Source organism: Sycon ciliatum, chromosome 4 (assembly GCF_964019385.1).
Source record: "Sycon ciliatum chromosome 4, ocSycCili1.1, whole genome shotgun sequence".
NCBI classification, from domain to species: domain Eukaryota; kingdom Metazoa; phylum Porifera; class Calcarea; order Leucosolenida; family Sycettidae; genus Sycon; species Sycon ciliatum.
In genome coordinates this window covers 19,286,297-19,311,609 of record NC_088646.1, presented here as the reverse complement: position 1 = coordinate 19,311,609, position 25,313 = coordinate 19,286,297, and the positions used below count along the sequence as shown (strand labels likewise).

The window sequence follows — 25,313 nt, the reverse complement described above, 5'->3', positions numbered from 1 at the left end:
AAAATTGTTGTCTCCACGTCGATTATTTACATTTATTCTTACAAGCAATTTTATCGTACAGTAGAATATATCGTTCCTAAGAAATGGACTTTGTGTAGCGAAATATGCCAGATCAGTACAAAGTATATCGCCTGTAGTAATAACATCCGTCCAAAGCAGTTCTGATCTGACTCGCGTTGGGTCCTAGTGCTGCAGGTTCAACTATTGTGGTCATGTAACTCATGTTGCAAAGCCACATGGTAAGCCTATGTGACTGTGACCAGCCGCATGCACAGTAGCACTACCTTGTATGTACGATGATCTTCCTGCCTCTGCGCACATGCACATGATATGTCACACTTGATTTATCGTGTGTAAGAAATATCGGAAATAAGAATAGAAAGTCGTTTTTCAAACACCCACGTATAACCGATACCTACTGTACTCGAGTGTGGCCTATACTCCAGTGTGGCCTATACTCCAGTGTGGCCTATACTCCAGTGTGGCATATACTCCAGTGTGGCATATACTCTAGAAAATACGGTACCTGTCAGTCTGCATGCTACCCTATCTTAGCGATCAAAAATTTAGAGGAGTAGAAATGGAAAGATGGTCTACCTCCTCTGCAGACCCGATGTAAGTCCTTTGTTTGAGCCGAAATCAAACCAAAGCACTATGTAAGCCCTATCAACAACGAAGCCCCCCCCCCCCCCCCCCCCCCACTTTCATCCACCAAACAGAGTAGCACCATTCATAATGACTGGTAAAAAGATTGTACAGGGCGCGCTTGTAAAACAAGTAGCAGCGTGAGCAGTGAACATGGCTTACCCTTGCGTGGCTGCTCGGCACCATTTAATGATGACCTGTTTGACTTCGGTAACCGGACCAGACGGACCCTTCCTACTGCTACCGGGCACACCTTCCTCTGCATGTGGCACTGTCACAGTGGAAATCTGTACAACAACACGGCAAACAGGCAAGTACTGCATCCTCAACTACAAACTACCGTATTTCCTCGATTAATAGACCCGGTCTTTTGTTTTTTGAAGAGGGTTGGACCCCCGGTCTCTTATTTGGGCATGGTCCATTATTCGAGCACGGTCCACTATATTTTCATCGGCACATCCCTGGAAATGGTGGATTTTTAACACGTCATAATATAGAAGTTCTATATTATGACGTGTTAAAAATCCACCATTTCCAGCGATGTGCCGATGAAAATATAGTGGACCTTCTATATTATGACGTGTTAAAAATCCACCATTTCCAGCGATGTGCCGATGAAAATATAGTGGACCGTGCTCAAATAATGAAAGAAAGCACTAGCCACTACACAAATTGTAGTTGCGCAACCTAAAATCGCGTCCTTTTTTGATCCACCAAGTGCTTTCTTAGTGCGTATGCGCAAAGCGATGAACTCAAATAAGAGACCGGGTCTCTTATTCGGGCATGGTCTACTATTTTTCCGTGAGGCCTCTAGGAGGGTCTACTATTTGAGCATGGTCAATTATTTGAGGAAATACGGTATGTACTGTCATGCAGACGCGAGCAGTAGTTGGTCAACTATTGTAAACACACACACACACACACACACACACACACACACACACACACACACATGCATACACACACACACACACACACACACACACACAACACACACACACACATACACACACAGGGAATTGCAGTTTTCTAGAGCATGTGTGTGCGTATTTGAGCGGGGGGGGGGGGGGGGGGGGGGGGGAGGAGAGTGACAAAGACAGTATAATGCCGACAAGGTCATGATGAAGCCCTGCCAAAATGTACGAGTCCATGATGTAGAATAGATGGTCACCTGAAAATGCAGGATGAGCCGCCACACCAAGCCAAGAGTAAGCTTTGAGTTTCCATCCAAGATGTCGGTGTTTGTGATGTTGATAGTGTCGATCTATACAAGCAAAAGAAACCAGGAGGTGTAGAGAACAATGGACACGTTGTACATTAATGGCAATGTAATACACTTGAGTGGCACCTGCCAAACACCAATACATGTCTGTGCTAGTTCCGGCATCGTATCTGTTATCGCACTCATCAACATCCGTTTTGATGCAAACTAGTCAGTGTCATGCACATTTCCTCATAACCCCAACGAGTAGAATTATGCGTCCCCTGAAGACCGAAACCCACCTTTCGCCTTTCCAGGCACCCGAGAACAGTGTTGAGGTCTTGCAACTTGTGGAAGCGTAAGCTACCTTTCTCCCTGGGCTAAATAGCAGCATAGCAGGTAGATGAAAGGAAAACAGCGGGACAGCACTGTAAGCAGATATTCAATGTCCAGAAGCATGCATATGTGTACGTCATTTAGCTCTTGTATTAAATGCCAACTGTAACTGAAACTTCCACTGCAAGTCAGTGAAACCTGTGCTGTGCTGGCATCAAGAAACCTAGCTTTCAGCTCTATCTGCAGCTTCCTGTAAACTGACAAATTCAAACCAGTCAATACAACTCAGTGATAATTTAACTGTGAAATATTGCTAATATCCGCAGTATTGGGGCCTGTTTCACTGGCTGGCAGACCAGATGACATATGCCTGTGACCATGCACAGTTTGGCGAGTGAAGATAGTGTGTACTGTTCAAGGGACACCATGTCCCGCCCGTTCATAGAACGGTTGCCGGAGCTGTGTTCAAGGAATACTGACCAGTTTGGTGTCTGTGAGCATTTCCAGCAGCTGGATTAGGTTGCGGCCATCACGCAAATCAAAGTACAGGTCTTCCACAACCACTCCAGTCTAATAGAGCATCAGGCAACACAAGTGAGAACAAGTAGATTAGCAATGCAAGCCGAATACGAAATATTCCAAAACCCACAGGGGAACTGTTTTTACAAGTGAACCTTGACTACTGGGGAACAGTTTCTAAACAGCCATATCTCAACACGGGAAGAATGAAGCACTAATGCCTGATGGCTTACTGAGCACTCAACTAGGAAAATGACGGGTTGTCTTAGCGCTAGCCACAGGATCATTGGCTTTGCACCAGTGTGTGCAAATGTTACCTGGAGGAAAGGTGTAGCAGCATGTCACTATGTAATTGGGGTGGCAAGGGTTTTAAAGGACAGGTAATGCTGTAGAACCACTCGCCCACACACACACACACACACACACACAGAATTATACTACAGAGATGGAGTGTGCAGGGGAGAAATGTGTCACGTGTCAACAGCCACTGGCAATGGCACAAGTACTGGTACCAGTAATACAGTCCTAAGGCAAGACGCCTGGCCTGGACTGAATACTGCCTACGGGTACTGGTGATGTCCTAGCACCAAGCCGTACCACATGCTAGCCTCTGCTTACACGTTGGGTGCTAATGTTTAGCCAGCAGCCCCAAAAGTGCTTTTCCCAGCCCCTGATTCTCACCTAGTTGAAACTATGCAGTTCAAAGTCATATCTATGCTGCTATCCAGATTTGCATGGCATTGCTCAGTCTCCTTTCTTTGCGTGATTCCCAGTGTCTAAGCCGTGTGGACATTTCTGACAAACAGGCCAGACATTCGCCCTGTAGCTTATACCCCTCCTCCCCCAACACTTATTTTCGTGCAAACACAAGCTAGAATTTTACACCTTGGATGGAGGGGGGGGGGGGATTGAGTTTGTGCCAAAAAAACAATATGACCTGGCTAAGGGCATGTTCAGACTACCGATAAAAAGTGACAGAATGGGAAAGTTTCCAAGGTGATTTGATCATGCGACGTTACTAGCATGTTACCGGTGGAAAGGTTTTACTGTTGTGGCTGCTGCGGCGGTTACTGCATTCCGGCAGTAAAAAATTGCTTAGGCTGGGAGCGAGGGAAATTCCTTCTCAGTGCCGCAGTGAGAGCTGCACAACTTACGTTAGTTTATCGGTAGAATGAATGTCCTTCACGGTTTAGCGCCATTCACGGTTTGATGGGGTTCTCGGTAGTCTGAACGCGCCCTAAAGCAGCGCCATGTTTTTAATGACATCTATCGAGGTTCAGACAAGCCCACTATCCAACTACATGTGACAGTATTACGGCATACCAGCTTTCCTGGAAATCGCCCCACACATACATTTAGCACCCCGCTGTAGTACGCCCGGGGTTGCACTTTTCAACCCCCCACCCACCCAGGAATATCTCCCACGGGGCTATTTGACACATACACACAGTGGTGTCAAGGATAGTCAACATGACAACCACTTTGTACATCCAGCCTACAGGGCTTCTTGCAAGACAGCATGCACCAGCTGTAATGATTATACAATTACTGAGACGTTGGCGGAAACTTGCGGCATGGTGATACGTGCAGGAAGGCGAGGCAATGGGTTTTCTCCTGTGTCCGTACAATATGTCCACAGTCGTCCTTAGACAGATACGAGGTGATAATCAGCAACGGAGAGTCCCTGTGAACCGTTGACAGTTGGTGTGTCCTTGGGCTTTCAAACACATGCCCGCCCTTTCCTACGAAGTTTACTAAATACTCAGTTCCCGCACTCTTACCAATTGCCCTCGGGCCTAAACACTTGTTATATGGACGGAAAACTACCAACAATACATGAGTCTGTGTGCGCTGAGGGTTACGTCATGTTGGTATACTGCACATGTGGGTCTCAGAGCAGTGTGGTCCACGTTCTTAGTCTGACAGCTGTGTGTTGTATTATTGTAAGCTGCTGCAGATCATGGCCAACCGTGACTGGCACGCCACTCAAGCCAGACTCAAACCTACCTTCGCAAGGTGGGAGTTGATCCATTTTGTGAATGTCTTCTTCTGCACTGCATCGCGGCTCACTGAGAGGACATCATGAGGAAAAGTTCAGATTGCACAACACTCTTTCACTCAATTATAGAAGTGGGAAACGAAATCCAGGCCCTGCCTGCATGACTTCACTCAGTTCAGTGAGTATCATCCGGCATCACTTGTTCTGCATATGGTGAACAAGAATGCCGAGAAGAGGCACTTCTGCACACAAATTAATAATTATTACGGTCACAATTAGCCTTTACTGTACACTGAGTTAATGGATAAGATCCAGCACAAAGACAAAGTTGTCAAACGACAAACACCGGTTCGCTGTCTATATCATGGAACAACTTGACGCAGCCAAACCAATCATACTTATATATTTCTTATCACTTTAACAAGGTTTGATCCACAAAGTCTTCCATTGATGACTAGTATAACAGATTGAAACATAAACTCTGAAAGCATCCAATGACAATATTCTTTCTGAGCTGTCTTCTGCCTAGTGCCATTGCTCTGCTCTGGAGTCTGGACCTGGTACATGTACCTGCAATGGCAATGGACCTGTGATGCAATGTGCTTGCATCATCCTCAGCTGCAGCCATGTCAGGACTGAATTAGCCCTGCAGAGCTCATTAGCACTAGGCTGATGTTTGACGAGGAAAAAAAGTGCTGCCTTCTCCTTGTAATGACCCTCACTCCCTAACACAATGACTGCTCTAACCAAAGACCATGAAGGATAGTCATCATCCATCACATGATAAACCTAGACCAGGTCTTTGTACCGTAACAAGATACAGGATTAGCAGTACGACTATGTCTGCACATCTACTGGCAGTTGAACACATCCAGTGTGTGTTCTCAAATCTTCTCATGTAGCAACTAGTGGTGCCACTGGTGGCCCGCAAAACATGTAAATATTTTGCTGTGCACAGCTTCAAGCTGTTACCACCACCAGGTTAGGAATATCCACTGTCACTGCAACATTGCAACTGAGTCTGTGGCTGTGCAGTGCTGCACACAGGCGGTGCACAGCCTCCAGATGGCAGATGTGCGTTGCCACCTGGCACAGTGGCATGGCCGGTGTTACTTCATCAAGTACAATGTAGCATCATGAAAAATTGTAAATCTGTGTTGCACTATTCTTCATGTGTTTATCCTAGGATTGTACCAGCATGCAACTGTTCCTTTTGGCAACGACGTTACGTAGTCTTGCTACTTGTGATGCAGGTAGCCAGTTGGACATGCCACTGCCCAACATGTACATCTACACATGCACAGTCTCACTGAAATTTCATGAACTAAACTGCACAATGAGAGAGAGGGAGAGCTAGAGGGAGTATTGCTAGTAGGTGTGTTTACTGGACTTCCATTGACTTAGTCCAGTCACCAGGTCACAGTTGCTCCCCAGGGCCAGAGGCCCTCAAACACTAGGTGTTGCAATGCCAACACAACTAAGAGGCACCACTACTACTAGTACTGACTGTCCGTGATTGATACCATTCTCAGTACTCAAGTACACAGTGTAGTGGTAATGGCAAGCACAATACCTGTCAATAAGAATGCAACATGCCCAAGTGAATTTCAACTGTCTTTTCTCCACCTATGGCTACATAATGAATATGTTAGCATCCATGCTCGTGACCTGTTTGTGGCAAACGGACGTGCTACCCCAGCCCGTGCGTGGACCTCGCATTGCTCACAGGAAGCACAGCTTCCTCCCGCCTGTCCCTTGTGCACCTCGATACGACTGCGCCGATGGTTTGTTCGTGTACAAAAAATTAATAATAATACACCTGGCAATTATTATTTCATTCTGGCGTCCACAACATTGTGAATACAAATGAACATATTACAACACACAAGAACAGTTACTCACGAGCAATCTTCTCTCTGGACCGCTCCACATTTAGCGCGCTCATCGTCCGGCGTTGCCAGTCGGCCCCACAGGACCACGATACAACAGGCGACTATGGAGTATGGTACTGCCCCGCAGTGCTGGTGGAGCACAGCACGACACGGGGGTGATGCGGCCACTACGCGCTCTTGTCGACAACCACCACCAACATCTCCGACTCGCAAAGAATCCCCAGACTCTAGTCAACACATGCTCCTCAGACCTGGGTTTACCACTAACGTGACCAGCCGGTTTCTTGCACCAAGAATGTTTCTTCAATCAATCAATCAATCCCAAAGGTTTTGCCTGTGGTGCGGGACGACACCCTGGACTGATCCAAAACTACTAAATTATCGCAGGTAGCGACTCCACGTTAGTTACACAGCACTGGCGCATGAGATGCACCCTTGTGGAAATAGTAGATCTACTCGTGGAAAACTGACAATTATTATTATTGCCCCGCGAACGGAAGAAAATTTCCGGAATGGTCATGTGAGCTGGCGCATCTGTGGTAGGCTGACGACTGCAATCTACACACTCGCTACTGTATAAAAAAACTACATGACTTTTGAAGAGAGTCGTCGGTATCTGCCTGGGCGACAGGGCAGTCAGTAGATCTAACGATGTGGACTGGCCGGTTGTGTTGACTTGTCTTCGCGCAATTCGGTTTCCTTCGAACTCCAAGCGTCCCTACAAAAACTTCCCGCACCATGGGCCTGGCCATGTGCATGCATTGTGCAGCTAGCACACGCCTACGACTAGTAGGTCTACGAGTAGATCTACGACTCTACGAGCCGTAGCTCTACTGAGTACACCTACACTCAGCAGGCTACATGTAGCCTGCTGAGTGTAGGTACCATGGTGTACTGCATGCTGACGTCTCGTGTCACATCGGGTGGTCATGATGAGTGCAGTGCTTGACAGCATGCCGCTGGCATTTTGTTGGCAGCGCTAGCGGAGGTAGCGATGAGTAGTACTAGTACAGTCGTCCCTCTCTAATCCAGCACTTTATAAACCAGCACCCTCCACAATTTTCAGTAGCCAAAATGTCCTCTTCATGCACATAATTGCAGCAGTAAATCCGATTTGTTAATCCAGCACCCTCCCTAATCCAGCAGATTTCCGTGGCACAAATGGACCACTGTAGTATGCACCTGAAAATCGTGGAAATCGGCTCCGCTGGCGCGGGCTCTGTTCCGTGTTTATGGACACACTCATCAGTGTGGCAGTACGAGTGCAATGCCGCACGCATTGCGTGAAAGACGGCCACTCGCACTGCAGTGCAGATCCTCGAACACGGCACGGACGAAACCCGCCTAGCGCTATCCTGGATCTGGATCAATGACTTGTAGATGGATTTGGGCTGGGACTTTTTCTGTCCTCACATAATACATGTGCACATTCACACGTGACTCAGCTAGACAGTCCGAGTCACAGCGCGCGTGGTATGGTCTTGACTCTTGCGCCGCGCGCGGCAGACGTGTCACACTTGGCGCGATTTTCGTGGCCTCTGCTCGCTCACGATCACACGCGCACAACAATATCTGGCTATCTTAGGCATTGGTGGGCTTTACGAATTATTTCAAAACGGGTTGATAGAATGAGTCCACTATGTCATTGACCTCGGAGCGAGACACCAATCGATCCCTCTTTCACAGTCAAACCGGCTTGACCGTTGCCATTGGACGTAATGTGGAGCGGAGTCAGTGGGTGGCCGAGTCGTGAAGATCACGGCTAAACACAGCGTTCTATTATCATACGACACCACTGTCACCAGGGCTTCAAGGACACGCTGCAGACGCCGGTAAGCTCTTGATCGCGAATCATCTCGAGGCTCTTCTCTGTGGACACTAATAACTAATTTTACTTGTTCAGCGCTGGCAAGATGTCGGTGTATGTCATTCAAGCAGTAAGAAGGGGATTGCACTAGATCAGTATGGGCTACCAGCGATGAGTATTTCTTGCACAGTCACGACACTGAGTGGAGCCCTTGCGTGACACCAGTGCACACACATTAGTACTAGTAGCCATAACAACACACGGTGGTGACCTATCAATCACTTGCACAATCCAGTCAGCCACGTGACTTGGTCAGTCTGTAGCTAAATCCGTCACGGCCCAGCAATGGCCACTGCCTCCATGGAGGACTATCACATCTTGGGTAAGATCGGCGAGGGCGCACACGGTATAGTGTACAAGGCTAAGCATCTGCGCACGGGAGAGATAGCGGCACTGAAGAAGGTGCAGCTACGTCGCCTAGACGACGGCATACCCAACATTGCACTGCGCGAGATCAAGGCCCTGCGGGAGATCGGCAACCACCACAACGTCGTCAAGCTGCTTAACGTCTTTGCCTATGGCTCTGGCTTTGTGCTAGCCTTTGAGTACATGCTCTCGGACCTGAGCGTCGTGATACGAAACACGGAGCGGCGACTGACGGATGCACAGATCAAGAGCTACATGGGAATGCTACTGAACGGCGTCATGTTCTGTCACAGCAACCATATCCTCCATCGTGACCTGAAGCCGGCCAATCTTCTCATTAGCTCCTCGGGTCATCTCAAGCTGGCCGACTTTGGTCTGTCCCGGGTGTACGACAAGAGTGGACTGCGCCCGTATAGCCATCAAGTTGCCACCAGGTGGTACCGCGCTCCTGAACTGCTCTACGGCGCTCGCAAGTGAGTCCTGATGAACATGCTACGCGCACGCATGCGCACTTACGCACACACACACACACACACACACACACACACACACACACACACACACACACACACACACACACACATTATTGGTAGTTGCAACTCCATTGGTGGGGGGAATGATGTGAATGGGCAGTGGCATGCAATGTGCTGTTGGTCACGTAGCTATGTACACAAGAGCAGTGTGTATGCCTTCAACACTCAGTCAGCGCAGCCATTGACTCAGTTAGTGTGGGTGATGGGTTTAAATTAACACCTGTATGCTTTCTTCTTACGGTTCACTGTGTGCACGCAGATATGACAGCGGAGTGGACATGTGGGCCGTGGGATGCATATTTGGCGAGCTCTGCAACAATTCACCGCTTTTTCCTGGTGAGAACGACATTGAGCAGCTTTGTTGTGTCTTCCGTATCCTTGGTACGCCAACATCATCTATATGGCCGGAAATTGACACGCTACCGGACTACAAGAAGATCCACTTTGCAATGATGCCGGCAATACCGTTCCAAGATGTTGCTCCGGACGCATGTGCGGTGACTCTGGATTTGCTGAAGCGGTTCCTAGTCTATCCGTCGGCGAAACGCATCGCCGCCTCGGAAGCGTTGCTTCACCCGTACTTCTTCAGCGAACCCTTGCCGGCGCATCACTCTGAGCTACCCATCCCGACCAGGAGCAGGCGAGAGGAAGCTTTTGATGTGAGCGTGCCCTTAGTTGCATCAGTCGTACCTATAAGCCTGCGTGACCCATTCAACTTGAGTTAAACATTGCGGCCTTGCAAAGAACACCGCACCAACCTACTTGCAACTGCTATGACTACTGTAAAGACATGTGACATGCATTGCATTCCAATAAATTGATCAAGAGAGAAGATATAACACCCAATACCCTGAAATTGACACTGAGCGCAGCTGGATATATGGCACTAGGCCTGGTTTCAAAACAAGTATTATTATGTTTATTCTAAAATCCACATTGTTCACTGGTTTGAGGGAAAGATATCTACATCTACATTGTTCTTGATCACGTAATTGCCAGTATGATTTGTACCTGTACAAGTGAGTTGCACTAACATGTACAATTATTGTAGAAGTTTCAATTACTGCCAGAACTTTCATTACGCTAAAATGTTATGGTGTCAGCGTTGAAGCATGGGAAGTCAAGCAAAAGCATAAAGTAGAAGTAGGACTTGCTGCTACAAACCTCCAGGTATAAAATAGGGATTGTAACTACAGTGCAATCGTGTCCACGGTGAGCATTGCTTCAAAAATCAAGGAAGGGCACAAACTGCCTGCCAACTTGCCGGTTCCAAAATCCAGTGGTCTCAAAAATGAACACTGAGCAGTTAGCTGCTGATTTCACTGCTAGCTTTGTTGGACTTGGCAAACACTTGGAACGTTTCCGTGTGAGGTGAGTCCTGCTGAACTGCCACATCCTGAAGTGCAATGAGGCGGTATGCCACTGCGATGGATTTGGCCCGCGAGAGATGTGTGCGACGCTTCTTCTTGGCGATCAGATACAGCTGAGATAAGCAAATAGGACAGATATAGCAAGGGCGTGTTACAGGCAAGTGGTGAGGATATGCTACTGAAAAACTCTTACTAGTCATCACTTCAGTGGATCCCATATCACGGGCCTGCCGGACCCAGTCCGGTTGGTCAGGCTAACACTGGACCAACTTTGTAGCTACCAACGCATGTTTACTGTGGAAGAGGGCATACTACAGTGTATGTCCCCGCCATGTTATCCATGTACACAAACTGTATGAAAGACTATGGTAAAACCGGACCAATTGATAACTGCTTCAGGCGGTCCTGTCACCGTATATACTATCCACAGTATCCAGGCTCACTGATTAGCCAACCTGCCCACATAGCACAGGTATGCATGTACTGAGGTGGAGGGGCACGGAAGAGTGATGGCTGCACATCAACTCATTTTTACATCGTGTGCATGTGCATAGCCTACCGAAAGCACAGCCAGTGATATAAATCATACCTTGATAGTGTAGTGGTTCATGGATTGATGGACGTCGAATGGGAATTGCTGATCGAACTCAATGCAGTTGCCCAGTTGCTGCAGGCGTGTCTTGTGCTTCTGCCGCCCGCCGCTCACACATAGCATGGTTATCTTCACTCCAACACCTAGCCGAGACACATGCAGAATAGACACAGAGACATAGATCACTGCATTACGTGATCGGTCAGGTTCAAAGAGAGCCTGTTACTTGGGGTGACACCATGTACATGTACGTATCAGTGAAAGTAATAGATGAAATTGTTCAGGGGTCACAGAGCTCGCATAATATGGCTTGCAGTTCGGCCTTTTTCTCTGTTGGAAACCCGCGACAGTTTCTAGCCATAGGATGAAGTAACTCTCTCCATTGTGCACCCGGTTGGCTGTGAAGCCGAGACCCTAGGTCGGCGGAGCTCTCCGGACCTCACCACCAGCACCAGCACCACCACGGTTCGTATCTCGATATGATTCTCGATATGATTCTTCCGCTGCACTTGACGTTAGGTATTACTAAAGAGTCCTCCACAAGATAGAGAAAGAGAAAAAGTATTTCACGGTATGACACACCTAACAGACTACGTGTCTTGAAGACTTGTTCCTACCAGATAAGTTGGCCAGCTTGACATTCTCGTGCTCCGTCACGCCAACAAAGTTAGTGACCTTGTTCACGGTCACGAGAAGCTTCCGGCTATTTGTACAGGTGAACGTCAAACTGATTGAGGTATTCTTCACAGCACCATCTAAAAGAACAACAGGACACCAGTGTACTTCAGAAGTAATGCACATACACTCAACTTCGCCAATAACGACATTCGGCGGGGCATCAGAAAAGTGTCCTTATTCGCGAAGTGTCCTTATAACCGAAGTCCCATTTGAATGTATGTGAACCCATATTTTGTATAGTATGACATGCATATCAAAATCAAGCTCTTTTCCTGCTCTATGTCAATGTGTACTTTATTTTCATATTGCAGTTGAAAGGAACTAAAAATTCAATATGCAAGGAAAATCAATTGAAAAATATGCCTTTTGAGCCATCTACAGGGCCAGACACATGTACATGTACATGTATGATGATTACTGTACAATCATGTACAACTACATGTACATTGTATACATATACATGTAGGTGTGCTGGTAAATCCAACAATTTTGAAGCCAACATAAAAAAGGAAGAAAAAGCCCCCCCCCCCTTGGCTGCATTTTCTTGCATGTGTGCCTTTATAATAATATCCATCACCATAGGTTCTGGTACTTCTGCATGACAGGTACATGTACTTGACTGACAGGTACTTGAAATAGCTGTCAAAAGCCCAGAAAGTCGTTATTCAAGCAGTGAATATGACCTCGGGGCACTAAAAGCATGGCGCTATACGCGAATTGTCGTTATTCAGATAGTCGTTATATCCGAAGTAAAATGTATACAGTTAGATGGGACTTTGCTCTGGGCATGGAAATTCGGTCGTTATTCGCGAATTGTCGTTATATCCGCAGTCGTTATTACCGAAGTTGACTGTAGCTCAGAGCAATAGCACTGGGAGTTAATATGGTGGCCCGGCCAAATGGGACACTTGGGCGGTAATGAACATAATCGGCAAAAAACCCATTTGGCACGAATTGATTGGGTGGGTAGACTTTTTGTCTCTTCGAAATAACGGCTGGCCATGACAGGGCCGGCCGGAGTTGGTGCCACAGCTCTGTAGCTGTGCATGTTTTTTTGCACAGAATGGAGATGTTAGCCACATCCACGCTGGATATGAAGTATGCATGCAGCAATAGTGTACTACTAATCTACTAAGTCTTGCATAGGCGGGGCGGCCAATACATCCTGGCCCATATATACAGCATGTGGACTATGCAGCAATATGACAGTGCCGCGCTGTTGTAGTACGTTGCTAGGTTGCATTCGAAGAACTCTACATGAGATGTACATTGGAATATAAGGGTGAATCATCACACATACCAGTGGCGGTCAGAATAGACAATCCACCTGCTGACCTGAACAGGTACAGACAATCGAACAACCACAACCAGAGTTTTGCTTTCGGATATCAAGAGAGCAACAGAACCAGAAATACGTAGATACACAGATATTCCAACATTCCATGGAGGGAGGGAGGATATGCAGACAGAGAGGGAGAGAGAGAGAGAGATAGATAGATAGAGAGAGGAGGGAGAGAGGAGAGAGAGAGAGAGAGAGAGAGAGAGAGAGAGAGAGAGAGAGAGAGAGAGAGAGAGAGAGAGAGAGAGAGAGAGAGAGAGAGAGAGAGAGAGAGAGGAGAGGAGAGGACAGGAGAGGAAAGGAGAAAGCTTATAATTATGCAAACAGATAAAAGAAAATGCACGGTGAGGACATGAAGGGCTCGGCAAGTTTAACATGATTTACTTCATGTACTTGTATATGTGTCATGACCCGGATCAGACTCGTCGTGAAAGCAACCACGCATTGAGTTCAGCAGCCAAAAGCTGGGCTCCGAAATATTCTAGAGTTCTGTAAGAACCATGATTAGTCCTGCGAAGGACTTGGCACTTTCGTTAGTTGAGCAATCATGGCTTACAACTCGTGGCCTAGAGCCGCAAAGTGTGGCCGTACGTCGGCAACACCTTCCGTACAAGCGTCAGCATTGTACTCACTACACTGTTGAGCTTGAGGGGACCACGCTTAGCCCTGCAAGGGAGCTGATACCCTTGTTAGTTGAGCAAGAGTGGCGCCTCTTCTCGTGTCGTAAGACGCAAAAGGGTCGACAGTACTTCGCGTACTGTGGACTCCGTACCCTTTTGGAGGGAACACGGCATTGCCGCCTGCAGATACGTTTGAGGGAAGAGCCCATATTGGGTGAAGCCACAAGAAGGACGCAGCTACGCTTCCCGCCTGCTGCAATGCCTCCCAGCCCACCGGATCACGGACAAAGATCATGCCAGCATTTGGAGATGATTGATTTCACATTTGGGTGAGCGGGCTCCCCGTATGATCTTTGTACGATATTCTAGCTTGGCTGCTTGCACTACTGTTTGAAATATAGAAATAATCCTTACGCATTCTTGCCGCTGTACACTTTTGTAGTAGACAGACTTTCTCCTACACAAATCACTATGCATTACTATGTATCTGTGTATTGCACTATTCATTGTTGGCACCATCAGGTCCCTTGCTTTCATTTAGAGATCGCTAGCTAGCGCTCAGAGCTGAAACTGGCAATCTCGTACCGTATATAGATCCGTCTGTCAGTTCCCCAGCTCAGTTGTTGCAGAGTCTTTGCTTCCGTCGTTTCTGTAGTCTTACCTTCACTTTAGTCTTTCAGTATACTATGAGTTCTGTGCTACCTACGTTTGTCTTTTCGTGCAATATTATTCCCTGAGACTACTACTTGTGTTTCGAGTCGGAGAGACTGAACCAGTTTTGCCTTGTCACTCGGTCGCGTATTACAACCTTTTGATCACATAATGTAGCATATAAAAGGAGCTGTTTTGCTGACATTCATCCTCGACTCTCGGGGAGCTCACTACTCCTTCGATTCTGGGAGTCACTCCGACTCTCTCCTGCTTTGGGTCTTTGACTCTTCATGCTTGATCTTTTGATTTAGCATTGCAATGATTCAATAAACACTGTTCAAGTGGAATTTAGAAACCTGTCGTTCTGTGTGAGCTAGCTAACTTGAATGCTGACTATATTGGTCGTCTACCTGGGTAGCCACTAGACTGATCTAAGCCAGGTCATAAACACGCCAACACGCGGCCATGACTATGTGCTGAGTCCCAGGGAGCCAAATTGGATTTGTGAGTAAGGCTCAAGCCAATTGTGCTCACGTGGATGTGGCCGGGTGGAAAAGTGGTGGGAACTCAACAGTGGAGGTAGTTCCATGTCACATGCCCAGGACTTACAGGTGTTCACAGCCAGACATCTCAGAAAAGCTGGACACTAAGGAGTCAACATCGCTGCCCAGCAGGGCGTTTGAGCCGAAGGCATCACTCCATCGTCCGCGCCGTCTACCCAGTGATGGAGACTAACAGTTGCAAAACATAGACAGCAGATACAGCGGCATATAGAGCACTGCAGTGTCCCAAATTTTTTTTTAAAAATCGACGGGTTCGCGTACCGGGCAGGTCAAGAACAAGGAGTCGTACGACTCCCTGGTCAAGAGCCACCTTTCCGCTTCCGTGGGACGCCACCACCCCATGATCAGGCGTCAGATCCAGCAAGTTTTAAACCAACTTATGCGATGCTCTACCACTAAGCTATGGTGAAGTAAGTGTTACATTCCCACTCACAAGAACACACAGTTGTGGAATGTATTAGGATTATTTACAAAGAGAATAATGGACGTGCAAAGTAACAAGATAGAAAGAAGAACAAACTCAGACACAGGAAGTCTGAACTGGAGTGCGCATGCGCAGAGCATAGCGTGCAAGCAAACATGCGCAGAGCCTAGCGTGCTTACGCGCACATACAAACATAACAATCCTCCCCCTTAAGAGAAGCAATAGTAAAGCGGAGATAATTATGATCAATATTCAAATAACAGCCATAGCGTAAAGGTAGCAGTAAAGCAGTCACATCTCATTAATAAGCCTAGATGGTGACTTCGGTGCACGGGCTGATCGGCGCGGTGCAACAGGGTCTGCAGACGGACTGGGAAGTGCAGACGGTTCGGACTCGTTGGCAGCGTCTGGTACTGACGGCTGCAATGCACTATCGGGTTGAATCAAAACCGGTGTGTCAACATCACTGCGAGGAAGAACAGCATCAGGTGGCGCTGTAGAACGATGACGGAGATGATCTACATGGACATGTCTTTCCTGCTGACCAATGCGAACAATGTACGAGACCGGACCTAGCTTCTGTACAATAACGCCAGGTAGCCACTTAGGCCCGCTGCCGTTGCGAGTGTTCAATACACGTACAGTGTCCTCCACCACGAAATGACGACCTTGACCTGGCTGTGGCCGTGCTTGACGTTCACGCTGTGCAGCTGCAAAGTTGGGCTTTAAGCGTGCCAACTTGGTGCTCGGTAATTTCCTGAAGAGCAGACTAGCTGGGGACACATTCGTTGATGAATGGGGCGTGTTACGATACATAAACAAGAAACGGTGCATCTGGGTCTTCTCAGACACATCCGAAGGACGGGACTTCAGAGCACGCTTCAACTCCTGGACAATGCGTTCGACTTGTCCGTTACTAGCTGGGTGGTACGGCGGTGTACACTTGTGAACAATACCACTCTCACGGCAGAAACGCTGGAACTGGTGTGATGTAAATTGAGGACCATTGTCACTCACGAGGGTCTTGGGTATACCAAACGTTGCGATAAATGTTACCAAACTGTCAATCGTCTGCTGAGTAGTGGCAGTGGATCCAAGCTTGTATGCGTCGATCCACTTAGAGTATGCATCCACGATGACGAGATACTGCTGGTTGTTGAATTCTGCAAAATCCACATGAACACGCTCAAAAGCTTCTGTGGGGTACACCCATGGGTGGCTGGCATCCTTGCTAGGTGCTTTAGCTAGAGCTTGGCAGTGACTGCATGATGACACTAGAAGCTCAATATCGCGATCAAGGCCAGGCCACCAAACAAAGCTGCGTGCTACTGCCTTCATTCTGACAATGCCAATATGGACAGAATGCATCTCATTTAGCAGCAAACGGCGAAACACTACTGGGATAACGGTACGGCCACCACGAACTACACAGCCCGACTCTATGGTCAGCTCATGACGAATCTTGTAGTATGGTCGCGTAGCCTCGCTGATCTCAGCTGGCCATCCGAACTGTAGGTACTGCAGTACTGGAGCAATCTCACTGTCCTGCTTGCTAGCATCTGCAACATCACTAGCATCAATTGGCAAATCCTCAGTAGGATCATGGGCATGCTCGTTGACAGCACTGACAATTGCACTCTCTTGTGCGGCTGTCAGCTCCATAGGCAGGCGTGACAAGCAATCTGCGACAGCATTGCTACTACCAGAAATGTGCTCAAACACATAATCATACTCGCTAAGAATGACAGCCCAACGCTGTAAACGGGAAACAGCAGTGGCAGATAAACCATACTTCTCACCAAAAATGTGCAGCAATGGCTTATGATCAGAGCATAGAACAAAAGAGCGACCAAACAAATAAATGTGTAAACGCTTAACTGCAAACACAATGGCTAAAGCTTCACGCTCTATCTGCGAATAGTGAGCCTCTGCCTTAGCAAGCGAACGGGAAACATAGCATACAGGCCTACGGCTGCCATCAGCATACTCATGCATGAGACACGCGCCAATGCCGTAAGGCGAAGCATCGCACTCAACGACCACTTTCTCATTCACATCAAAATGAGCTAGCACTGGGGCACTGGTGAGCATACGCTTTACCTGAGCGAACACCTTCTCACACTCATCTGTCCAGTTCCACGGAACACCTTTGCGGAGCAAGTTGTTGAGCGGCTTCAGAACACTGGACATGTCGGGTAGAAAGCGGTTGTAGAAGTTGACACAGCCTAGGAATGACTGCAACGCTTGAACATTCTTCGGTGCTGACGCCTTCAGGATAGCCTCGACCTTGTCCTGATTGGGCTCGAGACCGTTCCGGCTGATGCTGTAGCCCAAGTAGCGTACACGATCCACACGGATAGCACACTTCTGCTTGCGAAGACGCACACCACGCTCTGCTAGCCGCGCTAGCACCAACTTGAGTCGCCGGTCGTGCTCTTCGACATCGCACCCAGTGATGAGAATATCATCATAGAAGCAGACGACACCAGGAATGTCGTGCAGAATCTCATCCATTGTCTTCTGCCAAATTGCTGGGGCACTGGACACGCCAAACGGAAGGCGCTGGAATGCGTAGAGACCTCGATGTGTTGTGATGACGCAATACTTCTGACTGCGTTCCGACAGCGGTAGTTGCGCATAAGCTTGGCTAAGATCCAGCTTCGTAAACACTGATCCTCCAGCTATCTGCGACAACAGGTCGTTCGGATTTGGAATCGGGTGAAGCTTGGAGTTGATGTGCGGGTTGATCGTGACCTTGAAGTCCGCGCACATGCGAATGTCCCGATTCTGCTTCCTGACAATCACAATAGGTGAGGCCCACTCTGCTGACTTGACGGGCTTGATAATGCCTTCTTGCTCCAGCCTGTCAAGTTCCTTATTGACAGCAGGACGCAAAGCAAATGGCACGGGTCTGGGGTTGCAGCACTTGGGAGTGGCACCGTCGTTCAGGTAGATCTCAGCTTCACGATCACTCACTTTGCCCAGACCATCACGAAATACTTCAGGGTACGCATCCTCTGCTGCTGGCTCACTCGCTGCAGTGGCGTTCACCCGGTTGAACATACTCTGCCAGTCAAGTCTCAACTGTGATAGCCAGTCGCGTCCCAGCAGCGGATGGCTGCCTTCACGTACTACGATGACCCGCGCACGAACATTCTGCGCGCTGTAGCGTACATCAACATCTGCTTCGCCAACAATCGGCAGGACTGAACCATTGTAGGTCTTCAGTCGCACAGAACATTCACGCAAGGCAACATGTGTCCAATGTTGCTCCCATACGTCTTGCGGCACCAAAGTGTACATGGATCCGGTGTCCACCTCCAAATCCAATGGAGTACCGTTGATCTGCACTGTGGTGATTAGCATGTTCGATGTTGGCTTCCCAGCTGACACTTGGCCAACACGAAAACTATCAGACACCTCGTAGTCCGTGACTTCGCGCACATGATGGGCGGCAGTCTGCGACGCTGATCCTGACTTGCAGCACTTAGCGAAATGACCTGTCTTGCCACACTTCCTGCATGCCTGTCCCTTAGCTGGACATGAAGCATCTCCGGATTTGTGTCCCTTGCGACCGCAGCTGTAACAACTGACACGTGTACCAGCAGCTGGGTGGTGTCTGTCTTGGCCCCTGGCCTTGCCCTGGTGCTGGCCTCTCCTGTACGTAACTGCACTGACAGCATGATCACTCGCGGACTCCGATGCTCCAGCTCCAGCAGAAACAGCACGACTAGTCATCATCTGAGACTGTGACTGTGCATCCTCCCAGACGCGACAGAGCTCCAATGCTCGATCGACTGACAACGACGGCTCAGACAATAATTTTTTCTTCAAGTCAACATTCCTCACCGTTGCTACGATTTGGTCTCGGACTGCCTCATTGGTCTGGCGAGTGTTCTCAAAGGAACATAATCTAGCCTGCTGCCGCAAACGGCTGCAGAAATGCGCCGTACTCTCTTCTGCTTGCGGAACCAGCTGGCGAAACACATGCCTTTCGTAGGTAGGGTTTGCTGGGGCTGCGAAATGCGCGTCCAAAATTCGCTTACATTTCAGGTACTCGTTATCATTCGGGGTCCTCTGCTCCTCTGGCAGAGCATCGTCAGGGTCAAGTAGGTCATCAATAATATCTTGAACCTGTGGTCCCGCAAAGTGCAACAGCAATGCTCTTGAGCGCTTCTTGTTCGAAATGTCCTTGCCCACTAAATAATACTCAAAAGACTTCACCCACTTCCGCCAACGGATGGACACCTGGGAAGCTGGGCCTGACGTATCAAAACTCTGAAGACGCTTGTCGTCTTCCATCTTCGTCGCCAATGTTACATTCCCACTCACAAGAACACACAGTTGTGGAATGTATTAGGATTATTTACAAAGAGAATAATGGACGTGCAAAGTAACAAGATAGAAAGAAGAACAAACTCAGACACAGGAAGTCTGAACTGGAGTGCGCATGCGCAGAGCATAGCGTGCAAGCAAACATGCGCAGAGCCTAGCGTGCTTACGCGCACATACAAACATAACAGTAAGCAGCAACCGTTCAACACTTTCTTCGGACTTAATAACTCACAGGCCGCGAGTTCACAGGCTGGTGGGATGCAGCTCTCACTGTGCCCCATACAGTGCACTTCACGTACAAACTAGTTCACGGGGAGCCCCAATACATGAAATATTCATTAGTTTGAGGGAAAGCAGCAAGTACAAATGCAGTTTAGTTAAAGACTTGCTGCTTATGGCTTACAATATCTACACCAGGGAATCCTCTACTGTCTTCACATACTGCAAGTACACATCATTACACATCCAACATGTACACCACTGTGAGCCACAACACAATTCCATTCCTTACCACGCGTCCAGGTGACAGTGGCAACGTGGGACTGCCCGGAACTGAGCCTCCATCCACGGAGAGAACAGAACGCCGCGGGTGAACTGCATGGGGTGAATCTGTATGGCTGTGGTCAAGAGACAACTGGCGGTGTTTGCCAGACAGCATTGCTCCGGACATACTAGTAGATCCTCCTGGCACACAACCAGTGCTGTATGTTCCGGACCTGGATCTTTGCCCAGGCTGACGCTGCTGGGGTGATTTGCTACGAGATTGACGTAGAGGTTGCGGAGTGGGCTCATCAATTGAGGATGAATATTCGCCACCGCTGTCATAGTGGAAAGGCGAATGGGAGCCCCTCGGTGAACGACTGCCTGGTATTGGCAAGCCATCGAATGATCCGCGCTGTTGTCTGCGATGCTGCGGTTGTGGCGACGGACAAGTGGAGGAAAGTTCCGACTCGCTGTCTAATCCATCCTGGTGAGAGAAGGGTCGACGGTAGATGGGACACGGCAGTGACGAGATGCGGTGATTATTGCCATCGCGTCCAGGGCTGACAGATCTGGGCGCATCATGACCTAGTGATATACCAGCCAACATTTTGACTGATTCTCCTACCAATGGACTAACTGTTTTTGGCCCTCGTGGCTGCAGAAAACATACGTATAAATGGTACATTACTTATTTGCTTTGTATGGCCAGTAGAAGCAATTTTCAATTGGAAATTTAATGTTAGCCCCAGCACCCGCAAACATGCAAGCACCTCCAAGTGCACCCGCACACCCAGCTCGGGCACTCGTGTGACCCCGCTGACAGACACATAAATACATGCCCCCCCCCCCCACACACACACACACGCCGCCGGCGTACCCATTCTCTGACACGCAGACATCCGAGGCCTCGACACCCGCACAACATACTACTCACTATTGCATGCACCAACATACAATTGACACATTGGGTTGGGGGTTGCCATGATTTCTGTTGGACAATTCAAATATTCAAGAATATGCTCTTTGATAATAATCGATTTAGTGATTGAGTAAAGGTGCATGCCTGTGATGAAAGAACAGTCCCGCGTAAGGACCGGCCCACCGCGGGCTATGCCGCACTGCCCGCAAAGGGCTATGTCATCCAGCCCGCCGTGGGCCAACCACATACTGCCCACCGAGCAGACAGAATAGGGCCCCCCTCCCCCCCCCCCTCCCAACCGGATAAATAAAATGCCACCACAAAAGGGTGGGAGAGAGGGGAAAACTACCACTTGGCACAGAAACTGTAACTGCAAAGAACGCTCCTTCGCACCGAGACAGCTCAGCAAAACACGTCTCCAAATTAGACGCCATATCTACGATTGTCCGTAAAATTTTGCCAAGCTACACGCTGAGCACACGGCTCAGTCACGAGGTGGTCACATGGCGCGCGCTCGCAGCACTCCACCGCCAGCATGCGTGTGGCTGGGCCGTAACTAGGCTTCACTGCGCAAAGGCCACATTTAAAAAGGCACTTTTGACTGTCCTGGCTCCCTCAATGCAATAGAACAAGTCAAAGTGCTTGACACTAGCTTTAAAAGTACCACACCTCTCCTGTCAGCTCATCCCCGGCAGTGTCCTTACTGGGTGTCGTTACTGAGTGTCTTAAACTCAGTGGCCAGTCGTAGATCTACAGTCCAATCAGAAATGGGCGAACAGTGCCGCTGTGTATTGCAACACCCAGATTGGGCTTAATGTAACCTCAACAGCATGGCTTTTAGAATTAACAATACGTAACTTGTGTGGGTTTTGGATGTGCCAAGTTGCATAAAACCTGCCCTAATTTTGTAAAATGGCCGAAAAGCAAACTTCACTCCCTTCCATTTATCTGGTGTCTCAACATTGAGCAAGAATAACTACAGGATCCTTATTAAAAGGGGTCTTGGTTTGCCGAAACACATTCTTATAGAATTCTATGCTTTCATGGTTGTTAAGAAAACTCAGTGAGTCTTCTTTTCTGAATATACTGCACACACTAACCAAAGTCGATGATTTCTTCTTCTTCGGCTTGGACACCTCACTATCGCTGACAGCTTCCAGGCTGAAAGTTGGCCTGGACAGTACTGGGCTGGTTGTGGTTGGGTTGGAAGGACGTCTTCCACCTCTTGCTGGGTAGCGTGTTAGGTCAAAGCTGAGAAGGATTTTAAAGAATTTAAAAAGACAGTGTGTGTAGTGTTGACAACGTCATACCAGTTCTAAATCAAATACGAGTCATAGTTGAGGCTCCAGGGACATCGAAGGGTATTTTGGGGTGGTAAGGTCAGCCATCTATACAAAGTACAATTTAGTCTTTGGACCGGGTAGGGGTGGCTCCGCTGAACAATTTCGAAATTTTGAGCTCAGATCAGTGTCCTTTACTGACTCACAGGGTGACTGGGGCAAAGAGTGCCGCGGGTACGGTCAATACCGTAGGGACCGTAGCTCTGTTGGGCGTCCCTGGGCTCTCTCGCTCTCTATCTCTCCCTCTGTATCAATGAGCCATGGTCGTGATAAACAAGTTAGTGAAAGAGGAAACAACTACATGCGCTCAAACATTAGTCACAAGTGCACGCGTACGCACACACACACACACACACACACACACACACACCCAAGCGTAGGATGAAAACTAAGTGATATTGAGGTACTCACACATCACACTGCTAGTATTTTGGTATGTGCAGTAGGTAAGTCAGTACTATCTATTCTTATCTTCCTGTAATGGTGTAGATAGGTTAAATATACATCATTTATCTGCACTGTAGCGTACCTGTCTTGGTCAGTATCGCAAAACGACAAATCAGGCTGGGAACTTGCCAGTCCCGTGAGGTGATTTGGCCGCCGTTGCTTCCTGTGCGCACTGGCCATCTCCTTGCGCATCCACTCCGTCGGTAATGCCATGCGCCGGTGCAGAGATGATGAGCTCAACGACGGCTGCATTGCGTACCATTGAGCGGAGTCATTGAGCAGAGCTTCCTCCAGTTTGATGACACACTGGGGAGGGGGCACAGGACAGTGATGAGAAAACGAAGGAAATATGGACCTCGTATGGGAGGGCACAGAAAACCTGGGGCTGTCACACACGGTACGACCAGCACTTTCCGCCCAAGATGATCCTGGCACCCAATCCATCCAAAAAAGCAATTAAAGAGAGCCAAAAAGTGCCCTGTTCGGCCGAAAAATCCGATTTTATTCCCAGGGGGGACACCCGTTGTACCACTCCCCACTGCCCTGTGACCCCCCCCCCCCTGCAACACATAATGAAGGTAGCAGATCGGTGCTCAGTTCAGGAGGGGAGGGGGGGGGGGGGGTAGAAGTGATAGCACACATCAGCAGCGAGCAGAGAGAAGAATGATGCTTTATCACATGCAGGACGAAATCAACAGACAACAACCTGTACATTATGTACTGAAGTAATAGTTTAGGAACAGCAGATGAGTGTAGCTCCAAGTGCATACGAGAGCGACGAAGAAGAAGAAGAGCAATGTGATAAACAGCAAACGACAGATAACAAGCTACGGGAAAGCAGGAGGAATTACCGATTACAGAACGTGTATCGGCCCACCGTGAGGTGCAGAGGTCAAACATAACAGGAAACAACTCTGAATATGGTGTACCATATGCGTTCGCTATAATTATGTGTTCAGGAAGCCATATCACGTCACAAAATGCAGTGTCCATACATGCAGGTATTCTTTTCTGTCTTTTCTAAGACTCTCCAATGGCGTCACAAACGACATGACCAGCACGATCATGGTCGTACTACTTTTCATCCAGGATGGTCCGCCCAGAGTGCCTGTAGCACTAACATGTGCCCTGTTGACCGAAAAATCCGATTTTGTTCACCAGGGGGACACCACAGCACCCCCGGTCGCGTACCTGCCAAGTATCCCGATTTTTTCGGGATTATCCCGCAATTTTGGATGAACTCCCGCGATCCCGAAATCCCTGTCAATTATCCCGAAAATCACTGTACACGAAACAAGTCTTGATAGTGTTCTCAGAGCACTTCAAAAGTGACTTGTCTAGTTCTCCTTATTGATTCTGTACTGCCATAGCTGTAGTACCGGTGGATCTACTAGTGCTCCTTCCATGAACTGTCGCCAGTGGTCGCTGAAAAACCTCCGCTTCGAGTCCTGAACATGAGTATCACTGATCATGTCACAACATTTTGGCGTCATCATTTCGAAAAAGTTGGCAATGGAATTTTGGAAAAAATATGACATATCCCGAAAAACCAAGGCAAATCCCGAGAATTTGCCCTGGCAATCCAGAAAAAGCACTCTCAGTACTTGGCAGGTATGCGGTCGTATCACTCCCCACCGCCCTGTGGCACCCCAGTCCTCACTGCCCTGTGACACCCTACTCCCCACTGCCCTGTGACACCCTACTCCCCACTGCCCTGTGACACCCTACTCCCCACTGCCCTGTGACACCCTACTCCCCACTGCCCCGTGATGCCCTACTCCCCACTGCCCCGTGATGCCCTACTCCTCACTGCCCCGTGACGCCCTACTCCCTACTGCCCCGTGATGCCCTACTCCCCACTGCCCCATGACGCCCTACTCCCCACTGCCCTGTGACACCCTACTCCCCACTGCCCCGTGACGCCCTACTCCCCACTGCCCCGTGACACCCTACTCCCCACCGCCCTGTGACGCCCTACTCCCCACCGCCCTGTGACGCCCTACTCCCCTCTGCCTTGTGACACCCTACTCCCCACTGCCCTGTGACACCCTACTCCCCACTGACCCGTGACGCCCTACTCCCCACTGCCCTGTGACACCCTAGTCCCCACTGCCCTGTGACGCCCCCTGTGTTACTTTTCCTCAGCGCCCAGGTCAACACACTTTCGTCAACACCGGGTTTCCGCACACAATCG

At 48.7% G+C, this 25,313-nt stretch overlaps 3 protein-coding genes across 5 annotated transcripts in view; 1 reads left to right on the top strand and 2 right to left on the bottom strand.

Annotated features, from left to right (window-relative positions):
* The window catches only part of LOC135814857 (microtubule-actin cross-linking factor 1-like), a 60,385-nt gene extending 53,090 nt beyond the window's left edge, over positions 1-7,295 (bottom strand). For both annotated transcript variants that reach the window (XM_065328048.1, XM_065328050.1), the window contains exons 1-6: positions 6,603-7,295; positions 4,709-4,770; positions 2,663-2,752; positions 2,149-2,226; positions 1,817-1,909; positions 808-932 (exon numbers count right to left, since the gene is read on the bottom strand). In XM_065328048.1, coding sequence (XP_065184120.1) covers positions 808-932; positions 1,817-1,909; positions 2,149-2,226; positions 2,663-2,752; positions 4,709-4,770; positions 6,603-6,645 — 491 coding nt within the window. In that variant the 5' untranslated portion in view covers positions 6,646-7,295. The remainder of the gene's footprint in view (positions 1-807; positions 933-1,816; positions 1,910-2,148; positions 2,227-2,662; positions 2,753-4,708; positions 4,771-6,602) is intronic.
* An 880-nt stretch (positions 7,296-8,175) lies between these two features.
* Positions 8,176-10,447, top strand: LOC135814856 (cyclin-dependent kinase 20-like). The gene is made up of 2 exons (XM_065328047.1): positions 8,176-9,298; positions 9,618-10,447. The coding sequence occupies exons 1-2, from the start codon at positions 8,745-8,747 to the stop codon at positions 10,081-10,083; spliced, it is 1,020 nt and encodes a 339-aa protein (XP_065184119.1). The 5' UTR covers positions 8,176-8,744; the 3' UTR covers positions 10,084-10,447.
* Positions 10,321-25,313, bottom strand: part of LOC135814855 (uncharacterized) — a 44,922-nt gene continuing 29,929 nt past the window's right edge. For both annotated transcript variants that reach the window (XM_065328045.1, XM_065328046.1), the window contains exons 13-20: positions 23,202-23,425; positions 22,433-22,583; positions 20,442-21,068; positions 15,218-15,339; positions 13,299-13,333; positions 11,938-12,075; positions 11,318-11,463; positions 10,321-10,841 (exon numbers count right to left, since the gene is read on the bottom strand). In XM_065328045.1, coding sequence (XP_065184117.1) covers positions 10,665-10,841; positions 11,318-11,463; positions 11,938-12,075; positions 13,299-13,333; positions 15,218-15,339; positions 20,442-21,068; positions 22,433-22,583; positions 23,202-23,425 — 1,620 coding nt within the window. In that variant the 3' untranslated portion in view covers positions 10,321-10,664. The remainder of the gene's footprint in view (positions 10,842-11,317; positions 11,464-11,937; positions 12,076-13,298; positions 13,334-15,217; positions 15,340-20,441; positions 21,069-22,432; positions 22,584-23,201; positions 23,426-25,313) is intronic.

What these genes read in the sequence shown, in the direction of transcription:
- LOC135814856 (XM_065328047.1), top strand. Translation starts at nt 8,745, where the DNA reads ATGGCCACTGCCTCCATGGAGGACTATCACATCTTGGGTAAGATCGGC. An exon ending in CTGCTCTACGGCGCTCGCAA is followed by an intron (nt 9,299 to 9,617) that starts GTGAGTCCTGAT and finishes GTGTGCACGCAG; the next exon opens with ATATGACAGCGGAGTGGACA.